The sequence below is a fragment of the Furipterus horrens genome, unplaced genomic scaffold, assembly GCF_987537825.1.
Source record: "Furipterus horrens unplaced genomic scaffold, mFurHor1.1.pri manual_scaffold_8, whole genome shotgun sequence".
Taxonomy (NCBI): Eukaryota; Metazoa; Chordata; class Mammalia; order Chiroptera; family Furipteridae; genus Furipterus; species Furipterus horrens.
Genome location: NW_028327178.1, coordinates 100,509,679 through 100,534,160, shown reverse-complemented (window position 1 = coordinate 100,534,160; position 24,482 = coordinate 100,509,679). Strand labels below are relative to the sequence as shown.

The following is a 24,482-nucleotide window of genomic DNA, read 5'->3' as shown; positions in this document are numbered from 1 at the left end:
CTGAACCTACTTTCTCTCCCCAGTCCTTCCTCCCCTCCAACCAGCTTTCCTCCCTTACCCCTTCTTCCCCAAGGCCCTCACCTGCACCGGCTTCTTTCTTCCACCCTCATTGTTTTCTGCCTCCTCGTGCTCCCTACTTCCCTGGGGCAGGTTGGTGTAGTTGGCCAGGCCGCTGAGCAGGGAGGACACCATGGGGCTGGTGTCCATCTCCTCCTGTGGAGGGAGGGTGGCAGTGTTAGAATGCTGGGACCGAGGGGAAGGGGGGGGGGTGAGCTAGATGGTAGGAGGAAGACAGATGTGGGGACAAGGAAGGCAAACAATTGAGGTTGGGATGAGATGAGGAAGGAGGATGGATGGACAAGAGAGCAGGGAAAGAGAACGGTAGGATGGGAAGAGAGGGTGGCAGGGGTGAAGGGAAGGAGTGGGAATGGGGGAGGCTCAAGAAAGAGTGTGGACCTGACCAAGAGATGGGAGGAGGGAGCACACTGTTCCCTGGAGAGGCAGGGAGGGCCTGATGCTTGGGAAGGTGAACTGTGGACGGGGGCCAGAACCCCTGGCAACCCACCTCAAACAAGGCCATGTTCTTGCCATCATACTCCTTCCCCTTCTCTGTGTCAGTGCTATTGATGAAGGGACTGCTCTCCTTGGGGTTGCCGTCACCTGAAAAGGCAGAGGGGTCAGGGTCCTGGCACCAAGTGGTTGTCATCCATCTGCCCGGGCCAGGGCAGCTGGGTGGCCACTTAACTCTCTGACCCTCAGTCGGAACATCGAAAACATGGAGCTCATACTACGTCCCTTGCAGAGTTTTTGTTAACAGCATGGATATAGAGCCCAGTGCACTCCTTGGCATGTACCGGGTACTTAATAAACATGTGAGTGCTTCCTTATTCTTGGGGGGTCCTACCTCATTCATCAGGGAAGCCTAGGCGCTCCAGGATCCCCACTTTGACCATAATTGGGCCCATCCTGGTGTTTTGGAATGGAAGGATGCTCTTTCCTGGGGTGGAGGAGGGGGAGCAGAGAACACTACAGCCTGAGGTCTCAAGGGTACTCCACCTCTTAGAAATGTGACCCCCTTTGCCACCTCCTATGCCCCTCATTCGTCTTCAATCAACAGGTATTTGCTGGATGTCTGCCCTGTGCCAATGTGAGCCCAGGGATGGAGGGAGAGGGAACAGCAGAATGAGACACCATTCCTGCCCTCAGGGAACCCAAGGGCAAGGTAGATGAACCAGTAACCAGGAATTTCCAACCCAGAGTCGTAAGTTCTGTGATAGAAGATGAATAAGGGACCATAGGAACACAGGAGAGGCATTCATCCCAGCCCAGGAGGTCAGGGAAGGCTTCCCAGAGGAAGTGACGTGTCAGCTGAGAACTGAAGGATGAGTAAGAGCTAGACTGGGAGGGAGGCCGGAGGGTGTTCCAGGCAGAGAAGAGTAGAACAGTACGTTCGGTGGCCCAGAGGTGAGAATGAACAGAGTGGGCTAGAGGAGCTGAAAGAAGTTTGATCTGCCTGGAGTATGAGGAAGGAGCATAGGGGTGGGTGGACCTGAGGATGGGGAGTGGCATATGGAAAAATGAGCCTGGTACAGTGAATGTGGGCCGGGTCCTTACACAGTTAGGAGGCCATGTTAAAGATTTTGGACCTCATCCAGAGGACAATGGGAAGACATTGAAGAGTTTCAGGCAAAGAAGTGCCATGAACAGACTTGTGTTTCAGAATAATCACTCTGGCGTTTAGATAAAGAACACAGATGCTAGTTAGGGAGCTACAGTAATCCAGGCAAGAGCTCATGGCCCAGGCCTGAGCAATGCAGGACAATGGACGGACTCAAGAATTATTGGCACATATCTCTATGCCAGATGTTTGGGGATGGAGAGAAGAAGAATCTAGAATAATGCCTGGGATTTCTACATGGATAAGTGGGTGGGTCATGGTGCTATTTAATAAATGAAAAAGGGGGAGATTGGGGGTGGAGAAGATGCTGAATTTGATTGAGAATGAGACACTGTAGGACACTCAACTGGGTAAGTCTAGAAGCCACTTGGGTAGATGGATCAGTCTGAGACCCAGGAGAGAGGTGGACAGGAGACAGAGATGGGGGTAACCCTTTTTATAAACATGTGTAGGAAGGGTGTGAAACCGTGTGCCTGGATGAGGTCACCCCAGGAGACCTCAAGGAGAAAATGTTTTCAAGAGATTTAAGGAACCTCCAAAGACACATTCCCTTAGCTCCAGCCATCCCTCTTCCTCAGTGCCAGGGCTGAATCCCAGTAGTAGATATTTCTCTGGACGCTGCAGAAACTCCCCAGTGACCAAAGTCCAAGTGAAGCTGAGGTCCTCCATATTCTGAATTACCTGTCCCATCATCTCCTGAAATCTGTCTCCCTCTCTCTCTCTCTCTCTCTCTTTCCAAATCCCCTCCTACCTTCCCTACCTCCTGGAAACTTTCCTTAGTCTCCCAGCCACAGTCCATCTCCAGAGGATGACGTGTTATAAGGCCAATCTCATACTGACTCAAAATTGTAAAAGGGAGAGGACATGATGCCTTACCTGCTCAAAGGAAACCCACCACCCACTGTCTCCTGCCACCACCTCCACCTCATCCATCAAGCCAAGTACCCCTGGTCCCCAAAGAGGGGGCCACCACCTGCTCTTTCTTCTCTTGCATATTTGTGTTCCTGGGGATGGCAGACCCATCCTCCCAGTGGAAGCCTGATGCTCAGGGAAAAGGCTTTGGAAATAAATTTCCCCAGACTCCATTCCTGACCCCGGGATCTCAGAAGAGCTGTCTGGGGCCAGAGAACAGGAGAAATAAAAGTGAGATGGGTTTCTCCTCCTTTTAAAATGCTGACAAGATGCCTCATGTTCTCACCTCACTAAGATAAGAACTAGTGGGGCTGAGGAGGGATGAGATGCAAACAAACTTTTAGTGGTTAAAAAAAATAAAAATAAAACGCTGGAGTCAAATTTTAGGTTTCAGTCCTAGCTTCACTGGCTGTGTCGACCGATTGGCCAAGTCACTTAAACTCCAAACCTCAGTTTTCTCCTTTGCAAAAGGATAATAATCGTGCTTAACTGGGAGGACTGTTGGGAGGAAGTGAAATATTGCCTATGGTGCATTCCTGGCACATAGTGGAGGTATTGCTGCAGCAATTACAATCACGATTATCATTAGTATACGTGCTGCCCCACCCAGCCTGAGCTCCCCATTCCACACCTTCCGCAGCCGAAAGATTCAGGGGCCTTGTCTCCGGTGGGACTGGGTCCCTCTCCCCGCAGCGCCTCCTCCCTGGGCCAGGACAACCAGACATGAGAGCCCCTCCTCTCAACCCTTCACGCTCCCTCCCAAACCCCTCTTCCTTTGTGGGGTTCCGGGGCGCGTACAGGACAGAAAGGGGGACATCCTGGCTGGAGACTCCGCAACTAGGTAGCCTCGTACTGGTTTCCAAGGCGACCACGCGGGTCGAGAGCGCAGCGCAGGGCGGGCCACGCGCCCGCAACCGCTTATGTAACGCTTCGCGCAGCGCGGAGCTAGACTCCAGGCAGGGTCGTGGCCAGGAGCTGAGGACAGAGGAGGGGGCGGCTTGGTAGGCTAGTTCTGGGTCCTGCATTTCCACTAGCTGACTGGACGGGACTCCAGTCTACCGAGCTCCTCTGCCAAGGCTGATTTTGTCCTCTCTCTGGAACGCCCGGCGCACTGGTTGGGGGAGATAAGGGGGGGGGGGGGGGGAGCGAGCATCAGGAGTTCTCAAAAGGGCAGGACTGCGAAGGGGGAACTCGCCCTGATTCCCCAGAGCCAACAGTCAGGACAGTGGGGGAGCGCCGAGTGGCGCGCGCAAGAGAGGCAGGGCCAGACTGAGGCTGAGCCCTCTCCGCCCCCGCCCCCGCCCCCTGGGAGCTCTCAGCCCGAATCGGCTTTCAATTAAGCTGCCGCGGCCAGAGCTCCCAGGGAGGAAACAGGCGAGCGGCGCTGGCTAAAGAGCCTCCTCCCAGGGGACCTGGGCCCAGGCCTGGGGGAATCCCCAAGCCAGATTAGGGTAGTGGGGGAGGGCGTCAGACCCCAAAGAGAAAGGAGACCTGGAGGCCAGAGATAACATTCTTGGGTTCTTCTTTAGTTCAGAGAAGGGCCCCATTACTCTGGCCATGCCCATCTCCGAGGTCAACACTCAGGTTCCCCACACCCACAGCCCCAAGAACTTAGAATCAGAGATGAAAGAGGCTCTAGTCTGATCGTCCCTCTTCCCTCAAGCTCAGCAGGTCCTTAAAGCCCCCAACCACCATCTCCAGTTGCTGCAGGGAGGCCTTCTCTCTCTGGGACCCAAAACTCCTGGCCCAGGTTCGGACCACTCTCGTTCCAGGTCCTGGACACTATATATAGAGAGAAGGTCTCCAGATGGGCCCATGACATCCAGTCTAGAAACTGATGGGGAGGGTGTAGAACTGAAAGGACTTCCTAGTTCGACTTCTGCTCCGCACACATAGGCGCCTCTTTTCTAGGCCTCCTGAGACCCCATGGAAACCCCAAGGCCAAGTGAGGTATCAGCGCCTTATCAGGTTGAGCCCCAGTCCTCAAAGTAGAGACATCTGAAGGGGGCCTCAGATGGAAATGACACCCCCCCCCCTTCGTTCCCTGGGAACCGCGTTAGGATGCCTGGTATTGTCGCAGACTCCACTTAACCAAACCCCTCCCCCCACAGCCTAAGCCTGCTGGAGAGGGGGGCGGCTTCTGGACGAGGCAACCCCAGTGTCACTGGATAGGCTGATGAGCCGGCCAGTCAGCAGTGAAGACCTCTGTATACCACTCCGACCCAGGGAGGAAGAGTGGTTCTCAGACGAAGGACCCGGAACCCTAGTGTCCACAGCCTTCCCAAACGGCCACTGGGCTCCGACTGCGATTGAGGATACGGAGGACTTCAAGTCAAGACTGCCAGTCCCTGGAAGACCCGCTCTTTCGGCCCCTGGGCCCTTTCGGCTCTCCCCTGGAGAGGTCTGCAAGAGTCTCGGCCCAGAGGGTCAAGCAATGCCCAAGGGAGCGTTTGAAGGCGCTGAGCGCAGACAGCCGGAGCGGGAGGCGCGCTAGTGCGCTAGGGATGCAACGCCGGGGAGGGTGGGAGGGGGGTGGGGGCGGCTGGCAGCAGTGATGGATGGCTGAGACCACTTGGGGGCGGCGGGGGGCCTGGGAGCCCGAGCGGGTGGCTGGCCCCTAAGACCTCAGAGCAGGGAAACCGCGGAGGAAGGCGGGGGAGAGCCGGAGCAACGAAAGGACTTGCTCCAAGCCCATCGGCTCCTAGCGAGTCTCCGCACCCACCGCAGCGCGTCCGCAGTGCCCGCGCCGCGGCGCCGGGAATTCAGTAGCTGGAACCCCATTCCTGAGGCCTTACTGAGGAAGCCAGCAGAACTGACTAGAAAGACTCCCCCCCTGCCCCGCCCTGGAAATCTCACTGCCACCCCAGGGTACTGAGAGGAAGGGGAAAGAGGGAAGAAAGGAGGTTGATTTTGCTTCCCGTCCTGAATAGGAACCCACGGAGACGCGCGCGAGAGAGGCAGATTCCGCAAAGTAGAGCTGAAAATCTCCGGGGGAGGCATGCTTCATTCTGAGGTCGGACCTCAAGCAGCTTTGGGGGAGGGGGCCCGGATTGCACCAAGTGTCCTCTTACGGATATACCGCAGCCCGGACAGGGCCGTCCTATGGCTCCAAACCCCTCGTAGGTACCGTCCCCCCACCTTTCAGCTGGAAGTCTCAGAGCGAGGGACTGCAGCAGACTGCGCCCCCCACCCCCCAATCCACCAATCAACACTCTGCGCCAGGACACTGGGGTCCCTTATCGGGGAAAGGAGCCCTCCTTCCGCCCGTCGAGCTCCACGTCAGCCCATTCTAGCTCTTCCATACCCTTCCCACCTCCTCCCCCGCTCGGTTAACCCACTCTGCTCCCCGGGCAGTGGGCAATGGCAACCTCTCAGCCCCCAGCCCTGCCCCAGGCGCGGCGCATTCCAGAACCTCGGACAGCGCCTGGCGCATTCCAATGGAGCAAGGCTCCAGGCCGCCGCGGCGCCCACCGCCCCGGTCTTTCCCAGCCTCTTCTCTGAAGGAGGCGGCCCCTGCTCTGCCTCTAACCCCAGAGCTGCCTCCTCTCCCCGCCACCCCCTCCCTCACCGCCCCCGGACCTCTGCTTACCGGGGTTGGCTCCCCCATCGCCGTCCTCGCAGTCAGTCAGGTTGTTTAGCATGGTGGCAGCGCCGCGCCGGGCCGGGGATGGCCGCGCCGCCTCGCCCGCGCCCCTCTGCCCGCCTTCTCTCGCTCGCTGGCTCTCTCTCGCCCTCCGCTCCACAGAGGAAGAAGCTGCAGTGCCCGCCTGCCCGGCGCACACACACTCGCACACGGACACACGCTCACACCCGCGCGCGCCCCCTCTCAGCGGCGGCGCTGCTCACCTCATCCCGTATGCAGGAGGCGTGAGCCACTGGCGGGGTTTGGGAGGGGGGAGCGCGGAGGGAGGAAGCAGAGAGGACGAGGGGCGGGCAGAGCTCGCCTGGCGGCCCCCTCGCACTAAAACTGAGGGCTTGCACGAGTGGGATAGAGAGGGTGCTGTAGAAGACAGGGGCCTTGCCTCCTTTGAGCAGACAGAGCTCCGCCCGCCCCCCACTCTCTGGGGCAGGCGGGGCCGGCACGTGGGCAGGTGCCATCCCGCGCCCTAAAAATAACGGCAGGGAACTAGGTCGCGGCCGCGGGGAGTCAGCCCCGCAGCGGCTGCATGGCTGGGGGGTCTGGGTGACCCCCTAGGGGGAAGAGGAGAGGGCGAGGGTGGGGCACCATGGAATATGGGTCCCTAGAGAGCCTGTCTGCAAAGCAGGGGAGGCCAGCTCTGAAGAGGGAAGGAGAACCAGACCCTCTCCCATATCGCTGTTCAAGAGGTTGGAGCTGGGAGTATGGAGAGGCCAGAGCCCTTAACTGAAGCACTGTGCTGCCCCCACGGCGGGAGCGGGTGGGGGGGATGTGGGGGGGGGGGCGCTTTAGCGTCACTGGGCCGAACTGTCTGGCTCATCCAGTCTTAAAACTAGAGGAGTGGAGCCTGAGGAGTTGCAATAAACCCTCTTGTTGTGCTTATATTGACAAGAATCCTAGCATCTCACTCCGAGGACAGGTCCTTGAAGTCCATAGACAGGGACCCTCTGTCTGTGGAATGAGCCTGGGAAGGAGACATGAAGAGGAGAGAAAGCAGCAATGAGGTTCCAGGGAGTGCTGACTCCCTACCAGAGACAGTGAAGGCTCTAGAGAAGATAGACCAGTTAGAGGCAAGCCAGGGACAGAGTGGGGGAGGGGGCAATGAGGCCGCCTGTCAGTTTGGGACCAGATTTTCTCCTGGGGCAGGAGTGTCTAATCTCCTAATCCAGGATTGCTTTCTGAGGATTCCAGAGCTGACATGCTGTCTGTGTTCTTCTCCCTCCCCTGACACATGCCCTCCAGAAGTCTGACTGCTCTGTACCCCTAGATCTAGGCTGGAGCCCATGGTGAAGACATCTCAGAAAGGAGCATCACAGGTTTGGACCCTCTGAGTCTCTGGAAGATCAGAACATCAAAGGGTGAGAACAGATTAAGGGGGAATGATTTTCCGACTCACCCTAGCTAGCCACCAACACTAGCCCTCTAAGCTCCAGAAGAGCTCCAGGGCTGGAAGGGGAGGGACGGCATCAAGCATCTTATCTCATGCACAGCTTTCGTTTTACAGATGAGGAAGTTAAGGCCTGAGAGGAGAAATAAATGACCTCGTGTGGACACAATGCCAGTGAATGGCAGGACTTGGTCTAGGATCCCGGTCGCTTTATTCCAGTTTAGGGCTGTGCTCCTCAACAAAACCTCTTTTTAAAGTGGTCCTGCCTCCAATAGAAAGGACTGCTGATCCTTGACTACTAAAAAAGGAACAGGGACTGGGTCTAAAATGAGCTTTCTCCCTTTTCTCGCGCGTAGGTTTCAGAGTTACCAGAATGGAGGGGCCTCTTCGCTTGCAAGTAAATGTGGGCCCAGAAAACCTTCAGGAGTCCTAAGAAGTCATCCATCTGACTAGAGACCCTGTTCTAAAAATGTGAGTTTTCAGTACCATGGAAAGGGCCCGCTGCTCAGATTCCTCTGTACACATTTGTCAGTCAGTGGCTTCAGACTGAGTCAACCACAGTCTTTGGCAACTGACTGAAAGGAGCCTCTGAGAAATCCACAAACAACGTATCATTGCCAGTGGGTTCTGTGAATGCTGAACAGACTAGAGAACAAAGAGCTAGCTATTCAGACAGGTGTGAAAATTGGTCTTGGTTTTCCCAGAGGGGAATTTTTTTTTTTTTTTAATGAAATAAGTTTGGACTGGTGACAGGGGTTAACAGGGGAGAAGGTGGGTAGACCAGTGTCCAAGAACTTCTAAGCACTTTGTTACCCACACCACCCCCAGCAGCTGCATGTGGTTTTTCACTGTTCTGTAGAGATAGGTAACATAGTAAGGCAGGTGACATCGTAAAACAGGTAGTATGCTTGCCCAGGATATGTTGGGAAATAAATGCTGAGTCTTGTTTTTCAGCAATTCCAAGTCTAGGGTGCTCTCCTTGGGGTATTCCCCTTCATGGCCCAGAGTCTTGGCCACACAAGGACTGAGCCCGTCCATGGGGGAAACGCAGATTCCACAGGAGTGAAGGTAGGAGGGACTCCTCTTCCCCTGGCTGTCCCATCAGTCCACCTGCACCAGAGCTCCTAACTCTTGAGGCAGCTGGCATTCAGGAAACAATGCTGCCATCCTGTCCTCTGCCCCCAAAACTCTGCAGATCCCCAGGCAGGACTGAGGTCCTCTATCAGGAATTCAGTATCTCTATCTTTAAAATGAAAGGGTGAAATTGCATAATCTATGGGACTTCTTCCTCTTAGTGCTCTCTCTATTTACTTCAGACTAATGCCATGGAGCCCATCTTAAGGAGCCCAGGCGAAGTCAGGTCACAGTACCAAGGCCAGACCCCAGCCCTGCGACTCACACTACCCACCTTTCAAAGAGACTAGTCCCTATTCAGGCCTCAGGCCAATGCTCTGCAGTGAGGCTTTGAGAAAACACACTGCAGGAGTCTCGGACACTGCCAGCTTGGCCTTGGTCAGTAAAGTCATCAGCAAGGTGTCCCTCATCTCTGAGCGCCAGAAGCATGGCTGCCAGCTTAGCACCCCATCCCCACCCAAAGCCCTGGGAAGATCTAGGGAGAGGGGAGCCCTCTCATGAAAGCAACACAGGAGGCAGGGTTGAGCAGGGTCCTATTTCTGAACTCTACCGAGTCTCTAAAATTGATCCCCCTCTCCCCCATTATGCTTCTCAAAGAGAAAAAATAGTTCAGAGAAGCTGCCTCCTAAGTACCAGGATTTGGGAACTGGAAGAGATTTTTATAAATTATTTTTATCACTCCCCATTTGTGGAAAAGTTGGTCTAGAAATGGAAAGGCGCAACTTTCCTTCATGGGGTGAACTTGTGGCAGACTGGCAACTAGAGTCCAGCTCCCTGACCCCTAGCCCGGGGCTCCATTCACTGAACCAGAATGAGGAGCTGTTTGGAAGAAGCAAGAGCCACCTGACTGGGTCCTCCTTCCATAGGAGGCAGGCAATGTTCTCCTAGTGACTCAGTCCCTATCCATCCTTATCTCCATATCATTACCCCACCACTTCACCCACCCACCCCCAGCTCTGACCTCATGGAGCCAAGTCCTTGAACACCTTCCTTCACTCTTCTCTCCCCCCCTCCACCGCATGCCCCGTCCTCCAGACCCAAAATCCTCACAGTGAATTGATGAGCGAGTCCAGCACACAGCACACCCCACACACAGGGCTCACGTAAGAGCACGTCAACCACCATCGTCTCCGTGGCAACCAGCGGCTTAATTAACAGGCTGCAGCCCTGTCACCATGACAATGGCACCCCAACAGCCCCCTATTCCCCTACAGATTCAGCCCAACTTCCTTCTTTCTCAATCTGGACCCCCTTCTCACGGCACCCACCCCTCACCCTCACCCCACCTGGAGAGCTGAGGCCCGCAGATTGCTCTGGTTCATTGAGAAGAGGGGAGGGGAGTTAAGGATGATAGAGAGAGAGAGAGAGAGAGAGAGAGAGAGAGAGAGACCTGTCACCATGGCAACTGCAGCCCCGTTCATAACCAGTTTGTTGCCATGGAGATTCCCAGGGCTCACCTTGGACTGAGGTACTGGGCAGCGAAGTTCTGAGCCCCAGCTTGAGGAGGGGATGACTGGAAAACTCCTTGGAGGGGTTGGAGATCTCTAGATCAGATATTTACACCAATAACCCAGTGTCATTCTTCCCAATTTACAGACAGACAGACTTAAACTTGAGGTTTGGGTACGGGGTGGCAGAGAACTTCACTCTTCTAGGTCATCAGAGAATCTTAGCCTGTTTATAGCTAGGAAGACCCTCATGTAGTTTCTTAGTCAACTCCTTTATACTATAGATGAGGCAATTGAGGCCTAGAGAGGGGAAGCCATGTGCCCAAGGCCACACACAGAGCCTGAGCCAGAGCACAGGTGGGCTGTATTGTGATCTTGCTCCATTCCCTCCAGCATAAGTTGGCTCCCTCTCACTCCATGAGGACACATCCCAACTCCTGTTAGTCTTAACCTAGGCCTAGGGCTCTTTCTAGTACCCAGCCTCCCTCCATGAGAAGCTAAGGCACAGCAGAGGGTGGTTTAAAGGAACAGGGGAGCAGCTCAGAGTTGTAACAACCAGTCAGGTCTACTCCTATCCAACCAAGTTACCATCAGTCTCCCCATGGTACAGATGAGGCAACTGAGGCATGGGGGCTGCAGTGCAGGCTTAGTGGTAGTTTCAAGGCTCAGCCTCTGACTTGCCTCTTTCACCCCTGTAAGTTGTGTTCCCACCTATAGCTGATCCCTTGGTAACAGGAAGCACCCCCAGGGACAAACTCCACTCCCTTGGTCCAGAATGAAAGGCAATGCTCATTTACAAGTGACTTGCAAAACCTCTCCGAAGCCTTCCCTCACCTTCCACATGCTGCCACCTCTCCCTGTGGGCCAGAGGGCTGATACAAGAACAGGTGTGGGAAAGATACATCAGGTGTTTGGTTCCCCGGGGAGCCCTTGTCCATTTTCCCATGCGGTAACCTCTCTAGGTGGAGGTACCAGAGGCTGTTTCAGGGCTATAAGAGGTTGAAAGTCACCCAAATGATTCTCCAGATAGAACTTCCAATAAACTCAGCACAAAGGTACCCACCCCACAGATAGACACAGAAATACACACATCAACATGCCCATCAACACACTGGCATACAGTGACACACATAAGCACTGACTCATTGACCACCCCAGAGGTCACCAGAGCTATCATGGGATGCCCCTCCCTCAAGAAACACAAAGACATACACACACTGCCTCTGCCACAGACATGCAGCTTTCCAAATGCATATACAGTTTGCCCTGACACCTGCACACCCAGAACTGAAAGCTGAGATGAGAGGGATGAGCGTCTTATTCTCAGACTACAGGGTGAGGAATGGGAGCAGAGAAGGCGGGGTAGGAGAAGCAGGAGCCTACACCCACTCCCCTCTAGTCTGATGAGCATTGAGACCCTGCTAAGTGCCAGGATGTAGGCTTGGAACTTGGAACACAGAGATAAAAGAATATGATCCCTGCTCAACCATTAAAAAGAATGAAATCTTGCCACTTGCGACAACATGGATGGACCTAGTGAAATAAGTCAGAGAAAGATAAATACCGTATGATTTCACTTATATGTAAAATCTAAAGAAATAAAACAAGCAAAGTAAGACAGAAGCAGACTCATAAATACAGAGAACAAACTAATGGTTACCAGAGGAGAAGAGGGTGGGAGATTGCTGAACAAAGTGAATAAGATTAAGAGGTTCAAACTTCCAGTTACAAAATAAATAAGTAGCAGGGATACATTGCACAGCAAAGGGAATATAGTCAATAATATTATCATAACTTTGGATGGTGACAGGTGGTTACTAGATTTATCATGGAGATCACTTTGTAAGGTACATTATGTTGTACACCTGAAATTAACATAATATTGTATGTCAAGTATAAATAAAAGTAAATAAGTAAATACATTTTTAGAAAAGGGCATGGTCCCTGCTCTTGAGACGCAGGAAACACACAAGTAAGTAACTTTCATCCACTGCACATGGTGCAGTGGGTGGGCAGAAGAGGAATGACTGCCCCTGTGTGGGAGCAAGGGAAAGTAAAAAAGTTTTCCAGAAGAGGTTAAATGAGCTGTAACTTACAGAGTGAATAGGAGCTCCCCTGGCTATGTCATGTATACCAGGAGACCAGGAGGAAAATGTTTGAATGACAGTTTGGCCTTTATCCAAAGCAATGGAGAGTTTGTATGAAGTGCAGTTAGGATAGGATTGGAGTCAGGCAGACCAGTGAGGAGGCTGCGGTGGTGGCCGTGTGATAGTTGATGGAGTCTGGACCAGAGTAATGTTGACAGGAAGAGAGATGTGGCCAGATTCAGGAGTTTTAGAGGTGGAGTGGTCAAGACATGAGCACCCCCTCACTAGAGAGAAAAAGCTCCTGAAGTCCTGACTTTTAAATCAGGAGGGTTAAGGACATTTATGAAAACGAGAAAGAGGGCAGACAGAATATGGAAAAATGAAGAGTGGAAGGAGCCCAGGAAATTCCAATTGCCACATCAGGAAGCAGTTGGTTCACGGGCTGGAGCCCTGTGAAAATCTAGGTTTCAGTTTGGTCATCTGTGCAATGAGAGAATTCATCCAAGAAACCCCTGAAGGGCTCCTCTAGGGTTTGGGGTGCTCAGTTTTGCTGGTCAGGGTGAGCTCACCTGCAGCTCAGCAGCGACCCCTGGCGGCCCGAGGAGGCTCTTCTTCCTCCCGGAGCTTCGCCAAGTTCCTTCCAGACCTGATGAGCCCAGAGCCAGGGAGAGGACCCCTCCCTGACAAGGGAGATCTATATATCTAGGATGTGTTCGGGATGTGTGTGTGTATCCAGAATGTATATTCTTCACCGAAGGCTAGAAGGATCCTGCTCTTCCTCTCTCTTCTGTACTCTACCTGTAACTTCCATTACAAGACCACTGCACTGGGCCCTCGAAGAATCCCCCAATCCCTCCTTGAACTGGCTCCACCCAACCCTTCTGGCAGTGGAGCAGAGGGAGCTAAGTGGGTCCCTGAGGGTCGAGACTGCAGTCCCCACGGATCCTCTCTGGATCTAGATTCCTGGGGTCTAAACCAACTTCTCTTTCTTCTGTCTCCTTTCTATCCGGCGCTGCCCACGATGCCTCCAGGGAGGCCTAAGATTGGAGATCAGCCAGGCATCAACAACCGATGGACCCAGCACCTGCCTCAAAGACCCGGACTCATTTTTTTCTCCCGCCCCCAACCTCACACCCACCCTGACCCTACCCTTACCTTCTTGGCCCAACCCCTTTCTCTCTAGTCCGGCCCTTGTGGGCCCCCAAACCTAGCTAGTCCTACTTTCTCCCATTGGCTCCTGTACACAACGCCCTCCGTGTTCCCTGGTCCCACCTTATCCTCTCTGGTCCCACCTCCTACCCGAAATGACCCTGCCCCTTGAGTGCCCTGCCGCCCGCCCATACCCACCCCAACCTTGACACTATCCTCTCCATCACAAGGTCCTCTGCTTTGCCTCTGGCCCCAATCTCTTCCTGTGGCCCCGCCCACCTCGACTCTAGCCCTGCTGTTCACAATTTCGCATCCCTCTTCTCTCCTGCCTCCCCTCTCTGGCCTACAACTGGAACCCCAGCCCCTTCCAACAGAAGACCCGCCCACTGTGGCCCCTCCCCTCCTCTTGCTCCGCCCCACTCCTGCAGGCCCCGCCCCCTGCGGCCTCTACCTTTGGCGTCTTCAGCTGAGAGGTGACGGATATCAGCGGCAGAATGTCTGTGGGACTGTCGGTCAGGGGTCCCGGCGGGTCTCGAGGCGGGCAGCGAGGTGACCGTGAACCTGCGGCTCATGGTGCGGAAAGGAGCCGGGCGGCCGAGATGAGGCCGGGATCGCACAAGTGGCCGCAGCCTGGCTCTAGGAGACAGAAAGAGTAGATTCCCCCCCACCCCCCTCTCGCCGCCCCCCGCCGGACGCAGCGCCGCACAGGGTCCTAGTGCCCGCTTACTGACAATGTTCGGACATTTTTGGTTGTCACAACGGGAGAGTGAGTGGTACTGGCATCTAGTGGTACAGGCAACTTGCATCATCTAGGCTTGTACCACGGCTGCCTGACCATGAGCCACAGGTTTACCCTCAGCTCCCTGCACTCCCCCACCCCCACCCCTCGGCCCATTGAGGCCTGTGGTACCAAGAGGAAGACTGACCCTGAAAGGGTCTGACATCTCTCCGTAGATCCTGCTACCTCCTAGGCGTGGACACCAACGTTTTACAGTCCCCCCTCAAAGAACCAACTGGCCTGAAAAAGTGTGGACGTTGAGAAACTCTGTTCCTACAGTGGTGATAACTAATGGAGAAGTATATTTGGAAGGTGGAGCCCAAGAGTTCAGGTGGACCTGCTAGGTTGAGATGCCTACTAGTCACGTAAGGATCATGCACAGTCAGCTGTTGAACATAAGAGTCTGGAGTTTGGAGGAGAGGCTAAGCCTGGAGATAAAACCTTGGGGATTCTACTTAAAGCTTGTGCGGCTAGACAAGATCACAGGCAATGACTGTACACAGAGGAAAAGTCAAGGATTGCGTGCAAGGGCACACTATCACTTAGAGGGTGGAAAGAGGAAGAGCCAGTCATGAGGCAAGTAGAGAAACGGGAATAAGAGGTGTCCCAGAGACGAAGTGAAGAAAAATTTCAGGAAGAAGGGCATGATGAACTGTGTCACAGGACCTGAGAGATGGTCTAAGGTGAGCACAGAGGAGTACCCACTGTGCTTCTTGTAGCATCTGACCACAGGAAGACCATAGGTGACTTTGAAGAGAGTGATTTCAGTGGTGTCATGGGGTGGGAGCCAGGCTGGAAGTGGTTGACAGAATTGGGAATTAAGGACTTGGAGACAGTGAGGAGAAACCCATACATTAAGGAAATTCTGCTATGGATGTGGATGGAGAATTGAGAAATGGAACAGTATCTAGAGAGTCAGGGATCCAGAGGAATTTTAAACAAGGCATAATAAGGAATATTTGTATGCGAATGCAAGTGGGTCATTCCTGAGCAAGAAATGGATGAATTAGGAGAGAGGAGATCCGCCCAGAGGATGCTTGGGAGGAAGCTCTCTGAAGCCCTCCGTAAACTCCCCCTTTCTCAAGCTCATTACCTCCACTCACCTGCCCCACCCTTCATTCAAGTCCCTCTGTCATCCTTTGAGGTCAAGTGCATACTCCTCAGCCTAGCATTCAGACCTTCTCTCATCTGGTTCAGACCACCATCCCTAACACAATCATTCCAGAATCTTCTCTGCTCCCTTCCCATCCACCTAAAACCACACACTAGAGTTCTGAGTCATCTGACTGCTTTTTCTCTTCTCCCAGCATTTTCACGAAGAGCACACATTCAAATCCCACTGCCACCATTCACCGGCTGAGACTTCAGGTGCACTGTGCCTACGTTTCCTCGTTTGTAAAACAGCGGGGGAGTGGTGACAATATTAACAGTACCTATAAGGTAAGGGTAGTGCCTGTCCCATAGGGTTGACTTAAGGATTTGCTGTGTTAACACACAGAAAGCATATGGAACAGTGCCTGGCATATAGTCAGTGCTATAATAGGGGTAGCTACTATTGTTATCAAAAGGAAGAGGATCCACCCACCTAACATGCAGCAGAGCCAAATACTGAGTGCCCAGTTTTGCAGTGAAAAAATTAAAGCTATTCATTGGCTGGGTGCCAAGCCAGGAGAACAGCAAGCTAGCGCTCAGAATCCAGACTCTTTAATGGCTTTAGATCAAAGGTTTTTAAAGGCAAAGATTGAGGGTTAGGGGTTATGAGTCGAGGAGGAAGCTGATTGGCTAGTTCTCATGCAAGCCTCAGCAGTTTTTCTTATTCTAATTAATTTAGTTTTGGACGTCATCTTTTCTGGTGTCTTCGTCACTGTGGTCAGGTGATATAACCAGGTTGTAGAACCAAGATTCTGCAAAACATCTCCTAACGGTGCATCAGTGGTGTTATCTTTAAAGCAAAAGGCAGAAACTAAGTGTCTTGTGACCTCTGTTATTGTTTAAGCTGCCAGTGTTTGTTTTGTGCTTGACTAGCTACATTCATCTGTTATCTCAAGCAAAGTGTCCTTTTAAACATTTTTCCTGGAACATGCTTTCCAGTCAGGCCCCTAGGACATAATTAACATATTTTCCATGTCTTTGACTATAAGCTACATGACAACAAAAGCGATGGAAACATTTAGTTAAAGCCTGTGCCTGTATCTCTAGACCCTACGACCTAATACCTAAACATGTTTGCTGTTAACTATCAGGTGCACTATCATCGTGCACATAGTCCATATTTTATTTTCCCACTGTCTTACCCCTGAGCACTTAGGTTGTTTCCAGTTTCTCACTGTACAAACAATGGCACAGTCAACATCCTTCTATGTGTTGTTCTGTACACGTGTGTGAGGGTTAGAGAGTAAGCACCTTTAGGTTCTTGGTACATAACTCTCCTAGAAGACAGTCCTACTTCTGCAAGAAGAAACCCTTGCTCATGCTCCCAAATTCAGCACAAGTTCAGCTGTCATCCTGACTGGAAAATCTTCCCTGACTGCAAGCACAACACACAGAATCACACACACACACACACACACACACACATCTTTAGGATAAAGGGTCACATACTGAATACTCTCCAACTGTGATCCCATCCCCACCAGTCACAGAATCAGTCTTGTAACTGAGTTAGACTCTCTGGGGGCACAGCCTGGAGTCTGCATCTTAAGCAAGTTCTAAGGGTACTTCTGTGCACCCTAAAGTCTGAGGACCACTGACAGAGGTCCTTGAGGACAGAAATATAGTTCAATTCATCCCTCTCTATCCCCAGTGCCCAGCACAGCGCCTGGCTCCATGTAGGTGCTCAATAAATGTTTGATGAATAACTGGCCACTGCCTCATCTATGAAACAGGAATAATCACATTATACTTTCCCAATAGGAAGAATCGCATATGTTAATATTTATGAAGTACCTAGAAACTGCCCGGCACATAGTAAGCACTCTATTTGTTAAATACATACATACATACATATGTGCATACAAATATAAATAAATCTCAAGGTTAGAGAATCCAAGTTTATTGAACACATTCCAACAAAAAAGGAAGGTGGGATGAGAGGGCCCAGCCCACCCCCACTCATCCTTTGTCCTTCAGAACAGACCCACCAGTTTGTATCCGGCAAACTGGCCCCTTCTCCATCAGCATAGTCCCCATGGGGACCCACACTGTACTGCTGAAGCAGGATGGGGAGCTTAGGTCTCAGGGCACTGCAGGATATCGAAGGTCACATAGCCCACTTCGTCCACCTGGTTCACCTCACTCTGGGAACTCACACGCCAATAGAAGCGGTCCTGGCAGAAGTAAGCTTTCTCTGCAGGGGAGAGGCAGGTATAAGTGGGGTGATTCCAAACCTCCCACATATACATACAGAACACAGGAGCCCTTTCTAGATCTTTCCAAGGTTTTTATATGACACTTTCATTTCCCCCAGAGATGCTAGAGGGCACAGACACCAATGCGCAAAGTGTGGCACAGAGCCTGGCACACAGTAGGTGCTCTTGACAATTCATTCAACATTTATTCATTCAACAAACCCATTCATTCATGTATTCATTCAACAAATCTTTATCATGCCAAGCACTGTTAGAAACCCTGGGGATACAGGGGGAAAAAATTGCAGGCATGATCTCAGTTCTTTTGGTGCTTTCACTCTAGTGGGGTCAGACAGATGATTAACAAGCAAACATGTAAATAAATGAATGAGATTGGTTTTGACAGTGAAGAGGAAACAAAAGCAAGGGAATAGATAATGAGGGTCAGAGAAGGCCTCTTTGAAAAGGTGACTTTAGTACTGAGACCTGAAGGATGAGAGGGAGGCAGCCAGGCAACAATCTGGGGGGGAAAAGCCTTCCAGGCAGAGAGAACAACTGGCACACAAGCCCCAAGCGAGGACCGACCTTGATGTGTTGAAAGAGCAGCCAGAAGGCCAGTGTGGGTGGAGCAAGCAGAGGGAGTAATGGGGGCAGGAGGAAGGGTCAGCTCCTGGGAGTTTCTTTGACCTTGGAATATGTCTGGAGTCACCCCCAAGACTATTGCCTTCCACTCCTAACCCCTCCCTACTCCCAGAGAATACATTAACAATATGGGACGACCAGGATGGCCTGGACTAGGGTGTTTGCAAAGGAGATAGTGAAAGTAAATATCTCGGCAGTAGAATCAACAGAACTTGTCAACTGATTGGATGTGAGCAGTGAAAAAGAGAAAGTAAGTATGACTCCAGCTATCTCGATTTTCCAGGTGAGGGAGCAGGCTCCGTGAGTAGCAGTGACTTGCCCAAAGACACACAGCGACGAATCGCCTTATTTATCACTATATCCCCAGTGGCAGCACAGTGCCTGGCAAATATTGTGTAATAAAGCAATGAGCCTTCCTGCAAACTATGTGTCCTGTATTGTAAGGGGAAAGAGCTTTCAGCTGGGAAGGCAGAGTATCTGGATCCTAATTCTGGTTGTTCCCCTGTGTCCCCTGGGTGATCTGGGAAAGGTCCCTGCCTCTGTAACTGTGCTGCGATATTGGCCTCAATCACCGGGGGCTTTTTCTTTCTCGCTCGGAATTTGACCAATCTCTAAGGCAGGGGAGCCTAGCATGGGAAGAGGCGTCTCGGAGAAAAACCCTGCCGTAAGCCCCGTCTGCGGCCATCACCTTGGAACTGGAAGATGTCGTGCGTGTTTAAGGGCACCCCGGGGAACATCTGGTCCACAGGGGTGGCGCTCTTGGGATCCACGGTCTGCGTCTTCACGTCGAACCTGCAGGAAGGCGGCGAGGAGACAGGTGCTGAGCCGGCGGGCAGGAGCATGGCGCTGGGGCTCCCCCTGCCGACGGTCCCCGTGGCTCTCACCTCCAGAACGTCTCTCTGCTGAACAGCAGCACCTTACCCGCGCCGTGCGGGAGAGCCCCAGTGACTTGGGTCACCTCTCGGCCCAAGCCCAGCTTGTCCAGGCGCCTCGGGCCTAGCACCGACGCGCCTGTGTAGACCCACACTTGGCGCCCTGCAGGGGAGAAGGTTCACATCGGCCTGGGGGCAGGGAGAAGGTACACATTCTCCAGGGCTGTCAAAAGGGAAAATCCAGCAAGCTCTTTCGGAACCTGGTGTGCCCGCAGCCTCTGTTCGCGGGAACAGAGACGCTCGGTACGATTGTGCAAGGGTTGGATGACTAAGGGAGCTGAAATTCAGCCCCCGCTAAACTTGCTGAACTCGCTAAATTGCACCGGCCAGGAGGGGGCGCATTTTTTAAAATCCGCACCTTAAAGTTTTCTGGACTATCCTCGGTCTCTCGGTCCTCCTGGATTGATGTGGTGAGGAGGGGAAGGGGAAAAGGAGGGAACTAACCAGAGAAAAAGAAAATCTTCTTGGTGAGCGGCTCCTCAAAGGCAGAATCCAGCTTGGAGGGTAGCGCAGGCCACGTGTTCCTGATAAGGAAGGGGCCCTGCACCTGGCGTCGCTGAGCCTTAGGGAATCGCCAGTACTTCCTGGGAATGTGAAAAGGAACAGCAGCGCACTGAACCCTGAACCAAAGGCCAGTGGGGGGGGGGGGGACAGGGTGGTCCTCCCTCCAAACCCCCTCCTCGCCACACACCCCTGCCCCTCACCCATCCTTGAATAAATGCAGATAATTCCCGATCTCTGCAATGGCATCGAAGATGTTCACATTGCAGACATTATCTGCTGGATCCAAAGATGCTGTAGGGGCTGCAGAAGGGCCAGCAGTGGGGGGACCCGTGGGGACCGCAGTGGGGGCATCTGTGGGGCCAGCTGAAGGGGGGCCAGTGGGGCCAGCGGTGGGGGTCTCTGAGGGGCGGGCAGTGGGAGGACCAGTGGTGCAGACCGTAGGGGGAGCGGTGGGCTGGGTTTCAGGCGTAGTGGTTGGAGGCTGTGGTTCAGGTTTAGGGCCAGAACCTAAAAAGAAACACTGGATGAGACACCCCTATTCCTGCATACCTCTGTGCCTGTGGACTATCTACTCCCCAAAGCCTATCAGATGTCCCCCCTGGCACTCACTGTCCTCACTTTAGGTGCTGGAGCTTGCTTTTCCCTGCCCCCAACCCAAAGCACAGGGCGGCCTCATCATTTCCTACACTCACCTTTCATTCACACCATAGTTATCTGATCCCTGGGTCAGGCCCCAGCCCTATAAACATAAGACAGGCAGGGACACCCCCACCCACCCCCCATCCTGCAGATGGGAGAGAAGTAGTTTTTGAACATTCAAACTGAGTGCCAAACATAGTGCTAAAAGCTTTATGAACTCACATTTAGCTTGTGTTATCGTCAAAAAAAAAAAAAAACCTGTGAAGTAGATTTCTTAAAATCCCCGTTTTTTAAAATGAAGAAATAATACTAACGATGAGTGATAGTAACAGTAAAAATATCAAACACTTGTATGGTGCTTACTATATGCCAGGCATTATTCTAACTCATTTAAACCTCTTAATAACCCTGTGAAGCAGGTGCTATTATTAGCCCCACTTTACAGATGAGGAAATTGCCAGCAAACTAATGTATCCCAGGCCACCTGGCCAGGAAGTGGCTGAACTGGCTTTTGAACCCACATCTGTCTCATTCGGAGTCTGGGCTATTGACCACCATCTCTGAGCACTGACCCTGCAGCAGTTACACCCACTAGACCCAGGCTCCTTCACAGGGAGATGCTGAGGTCCCAATGCCTCCCACCCCATTCTACACCCTTCCTTCTCCTCCTTCTGTCCATGCCATGAAACCTTACCATACAGACTCTGGATGCCCTTCACGTCGTCCTCATGCAGCGGGGGCTTCTCAGTGTAGCTGTACATGGGGTACATGAGCGCCTCTGGCACAGTTGAGTGATCTAAGCCCAGGGCGTGGCCAAACTCATGAGCAGCCACAAGGAACAGGCTGTATCCTGGAGGAAGGACAGAGCTGGAGACTGAGCCCTGGATCGTGCTCCCATCCCTGGCTGTCCACAAGCCACCAGCACCACCACCCACCCACTGCCCACAGCCCCAGAGCCTTGGAAGCCTGCCCACCTTGGTCTGGGCAGAAACCCCACTTCTTGTCTCTGTCGAAGTTCGAGGTGGTGGCGCACCAGAGGCGCCCATCCCTGCGGCCCTCCCTGGTACAGGTCGAGTACTCCTTGTCCAGGAAGGTGAAGGGGAACACGCACAGCTCCCCCGCCGAGTTGCCGCCGGTCACTGTGGAGTCGACTGAAGAGACCAAGGGCCTCCAGTGAGCCAAGTGGGAGGGTCCCATTAGGAGCCAGGGGTGGGCCAAAGGAGGAGCTAGAACATCTGGGTACCACTTTTAAAGCCTAGGGGGCGATGCAGGGTATGGCTGAGCCCAGGTTAGGCCGGGGGACTGGGAGAGGCAGCAGGCTAGGCTAAAAGGCTGAGTCCTGTGAATGAGGCAGCGGCTGTTGGAAGTCAGAGGGAGGGGCTGCGGTGAGAGTGGGCAGAGTCTGGTGGGCCCTGAGGACCAACAACAAGTGAAGAGACAAACTGATGGGTGGAGGAGAAACGTTTTAAAGATCAATGCTGAATGCGGCAGGTGGGGCAGAGGTACCTCGGGTTGGGCAGAAGCCATAAAGCTTGTCCTGGTCGTAGTTGGCTGTGGTGGCGCACCAGCGGTAGCCGTCGGAGCGGCCGTCGGTGGTGCAGGCGGAGTAGGAGTGGCCGTCGAAGGTGAACGGAAACACGCAGGGCTTGCCGTCCGAATTGCCGTGCTCCGTATAGAGTCCTGGGGAGGCCCACGCATTAGCCCAAGTTTATTGACCCACAGGTCACCCCTGTACTGCACCCCTCCCCTCATTTCACAGGTGGGGAAACTGGGCCCAGAGAACAAGAGAGTGACTTGTAGCTCGCACAGCACTAGTGAAAGGGCTGGGATTAAAACCCAGAGTTCTGGACCTCGAGTTGTAGTCCCCGCCCTTCTCCCCCCCCATCCCACCACCCCCGCCATCCCCTTCAAAATCCCGAACTCACTCTCGCTGGGGCAGAAGCCGAACCGACGGTCAGTGTCAAAGTCCGCGGTGGTGCTGCACCAGAGCAAGTCGTCGGTGCGGCCGTCTGTGGTGCAGGCGGTGTAGGATTGGCCATCGAAGGTGAAGGGGAAGTGGCAGGGCGCTCCATCCCCGTTCCCAAAGTAGGTCGGAACCACTGCAGGAGGAGGGGGACCAGGGTCAGAGAGGATGGTGATGGGTGTGAGAAGAAAGGGAAATGGGGTTCGAGGTGGCTCAGGATCTCACCAACGCCCTTGCCCAGAGACCACAACTCTTCATCGTCGAAGTGGGCGTCTCCCTGAATGCCCTGGCCGGGAGGAAAGGCGTGTGCCAGGAGCCCGTCTTTCCCATCGAAGGGATACCCGTCTCCGTGCTCTGAACAGGCAGATGGGAAGAAGAGAGTTAGCTGGGTACGGGTGTGCAGACTGTCGGCTAGCCAAGGACCCTGGACTGAGTGGGGGGCTGAAATCCCGCCTTGTGTCCCGCGCTGTGCCGGGTCGCGCAGGACGCGGTGGCCAGGGCCGGGAGCACAGGCACAAGAAATCTGGGTCCAGTACCCCCTCTGCTCTCTCCATGGTGCTCCCTCTCCTGTCCCCGCCCAGACCCTCTTGGCTTTTCCCTTCTCGCTTTCTCACCCTTTACACCAAACTGGATGACGATGTCGGCTTCCAGGCCGTACACGCGAGTGAAGGTGAGCGGTGTCACCGCGCTCCAGACCGCGAAGGCGCGCGCAAAGGCGTCGTCGATCACGTCGCGCGGCAGGTCTTCTGAGTAGTTCTGGATCCTGCAGGAGAAAGGCAGGACAGAGTCCAGCCAGAAGTAAGAGGCCGGAGCCGGGGCGGCAGCAACAGCCCGTGTTTCAGCGACTTGGGCTCCAGGCTTTCATCCACAAAGCACTGTCAGACGGACTTTTCCTTCGCCAGCTCACAATGGCCCTGGCAGGAGGACTCAGATTGCGAGGCCCATTTTCCCAGAGGGGAAACGGAGGCTCAGAGGTGGAGCCGCTTGCCCCAGGCTGCACGTTTAGCGGGTCTGAGACAGGAGGTGTTCATCTGCCGCCTGAGAGTGCGGAGACCAGCCTCCGCAGCCCACCCCTCCCGCCCCCGCGGGACGCCACCGCGCACCAGTACGTGATGTTTTGGTGTTTCCACTTGAGGTCGCCCTCAAAGGTCCGGAATCTGCCTATGTCTGGGACTCCACAGCGTGGGGCACGGATAGCCTCCAGGGTGGCGGCGTCCAGCTCCCCAGTCTGCGGCAGAGCCAGGCGCCTCTGCAAACGTCGCAGCGCCCCGCTCAAGGACGGCTCTCTGTCGCTTATCTCAGCAATGTGGATGTAGCCATAGTGGGACAGATACGCCTGTGGATAGAGGGGCAGAGACATCCCAAAGCGCTCACTCCCTTTCTCTTCCCTGCTGGGCGGGAGCTCCGTTCCCCTAGGAGCTCAGGGACTCTCAACAAGGCATTGTACCCTCGACATCACTGCTTGTGCGCACCCAAGCATCTGCCCTCCCTGTAGACATGCTTAGTGCCTCCCAGCCCTGGATGCTCCCGGCCACGCTGACCTCAAGGCCCCCTGGGGTTTATCCCTGTTCACTGCCAGCCCATACCTACTCTAGAACCCAACGCTCCCCCAACACCACTTCCCACTGCCCACCTAGGAAACGCGCATTAACCCATTCTTGGCCATCAATACCCAGAGCCTCCACAGGACACCGCTCTTTCCCAGTGCCTGATCCTAAACACCTCTGCTCTCTAGGCATGCCCATTACCCCGTGTGGCCCAAAGTATCCCCTGAGATCACTTGCCCTCCCTAGGATCCCCACTCTAGACTGAGGTGTTTGTTTACCTCTGCCAGCTGTCTGTCAGTGAGATTGGTTTGCAGTTCTCCTGGGAAGACCACAGTGATGGGCTGGTGTGGTCTGGGGGCAGCAGAGCAGCAGCCCAGCACCAGGAGCGCCAGGACCAGGGACAGCCAGGGGCTCATGGTGAGGGTAGCAGTGTCTGGCTGCAGCTGCCCTCGTGGGGGCTTTAAGGAGGAGCAGTTAACTGAATCAGTGACCCCGCCCCTCCCAGACAGACCAAGCAGCGGCTGACTCAGGGGATGGTGTGTGTGTGTGTGTGTGTGTGTGTTGGCTGCCCCAGCGTGAGAAGGCAAAGAAAGGGCTTACACCACCTCCTCTCTCCCTGTGGCCTGCAGTCCCCATTGCTGAATCAGGCAGGACCCCAGACCTACGGAGACCCACAGGAAACCACAGGCCCATAGGGG

At 53.9% G+C, this 24,482-nt stretch overlaps 2 protein-coding genes across 4 annotated transcripts in view; both read right to left on the bottom strand.

Annotated features, from left to right (window-relative positions):
- The window catches only part of SLC12A5 (solute carrier family 12 member 5), a 35,087-nt gene extending 21,083 nt beyond the window's left edge, over nucleotides 1-14,004 (bottom strand). The window contains exons 1-3 of one of the 3 annotated variants that reach the window (XM_090286498.1): nucleotides 13,884-14,004; nucleotides 566-660; nucleotides 82-213 (exon numbers count right to left, since the gene is read on the bottom strand). In XM_090286498.1, the coding sequence (XP_090142624.1) occupies nucleotides 82-213; nucleotides 566-660; nucleotides 13,884-14,004 (348 nt within the window). Of the gene's footprint in view, nucleotides 1-81; nucleotides 214-565; nucleotides 661-6,179; nucleotides 6,357-13,883 lie in introns of those variants that run through there. The other 2 variants (XM_090286499.1, XM_090286500.1) reach the window with 2 other exon arrangements.
- A 3,236-nt stretch (nucleotides 14,005-17,240) lies between these two features.
- On the bottom strand, nucleotides 17,241-24,274 carry MMP9 (matrix metallopeptidase 9). Its single transcript, XM_090286497.1, has 13 exons — nucleotides 24,063-24,274; nucleotides 23,341-23,573; nucleotides 22,852-23,000; nucleotides 22,463-22,591; nucleotides 22,200-22,373; nucleotides 21,781-21,954; nucleotides 21,249-21,425; nucleotides 20,969-21,124; nucleotides 19,836-20,142; nucleotides 19,576-19,715; nucleotides 19,084-19,234; nucleotides 18,888-18,991; nucleotides 17,241-17,556 (listed from the first exon to the last, which is right to left on the bottom strand). Exons 1-13 carry the CDS (start codon nucleotides 24,198-24,200, stop codon nucleotides 17,438-17,440), a joined length of 2,151 nt encoding a protein of 716 aa, XP_090142623.1. The 5' UTR covers nucleotides 24,201-24,274; the 3' UTR covers nucleotides 17,241-17,437.
- Between the last annotated feature and the right edge of the window lie 208 nt (nucleotides 24,275-24,482).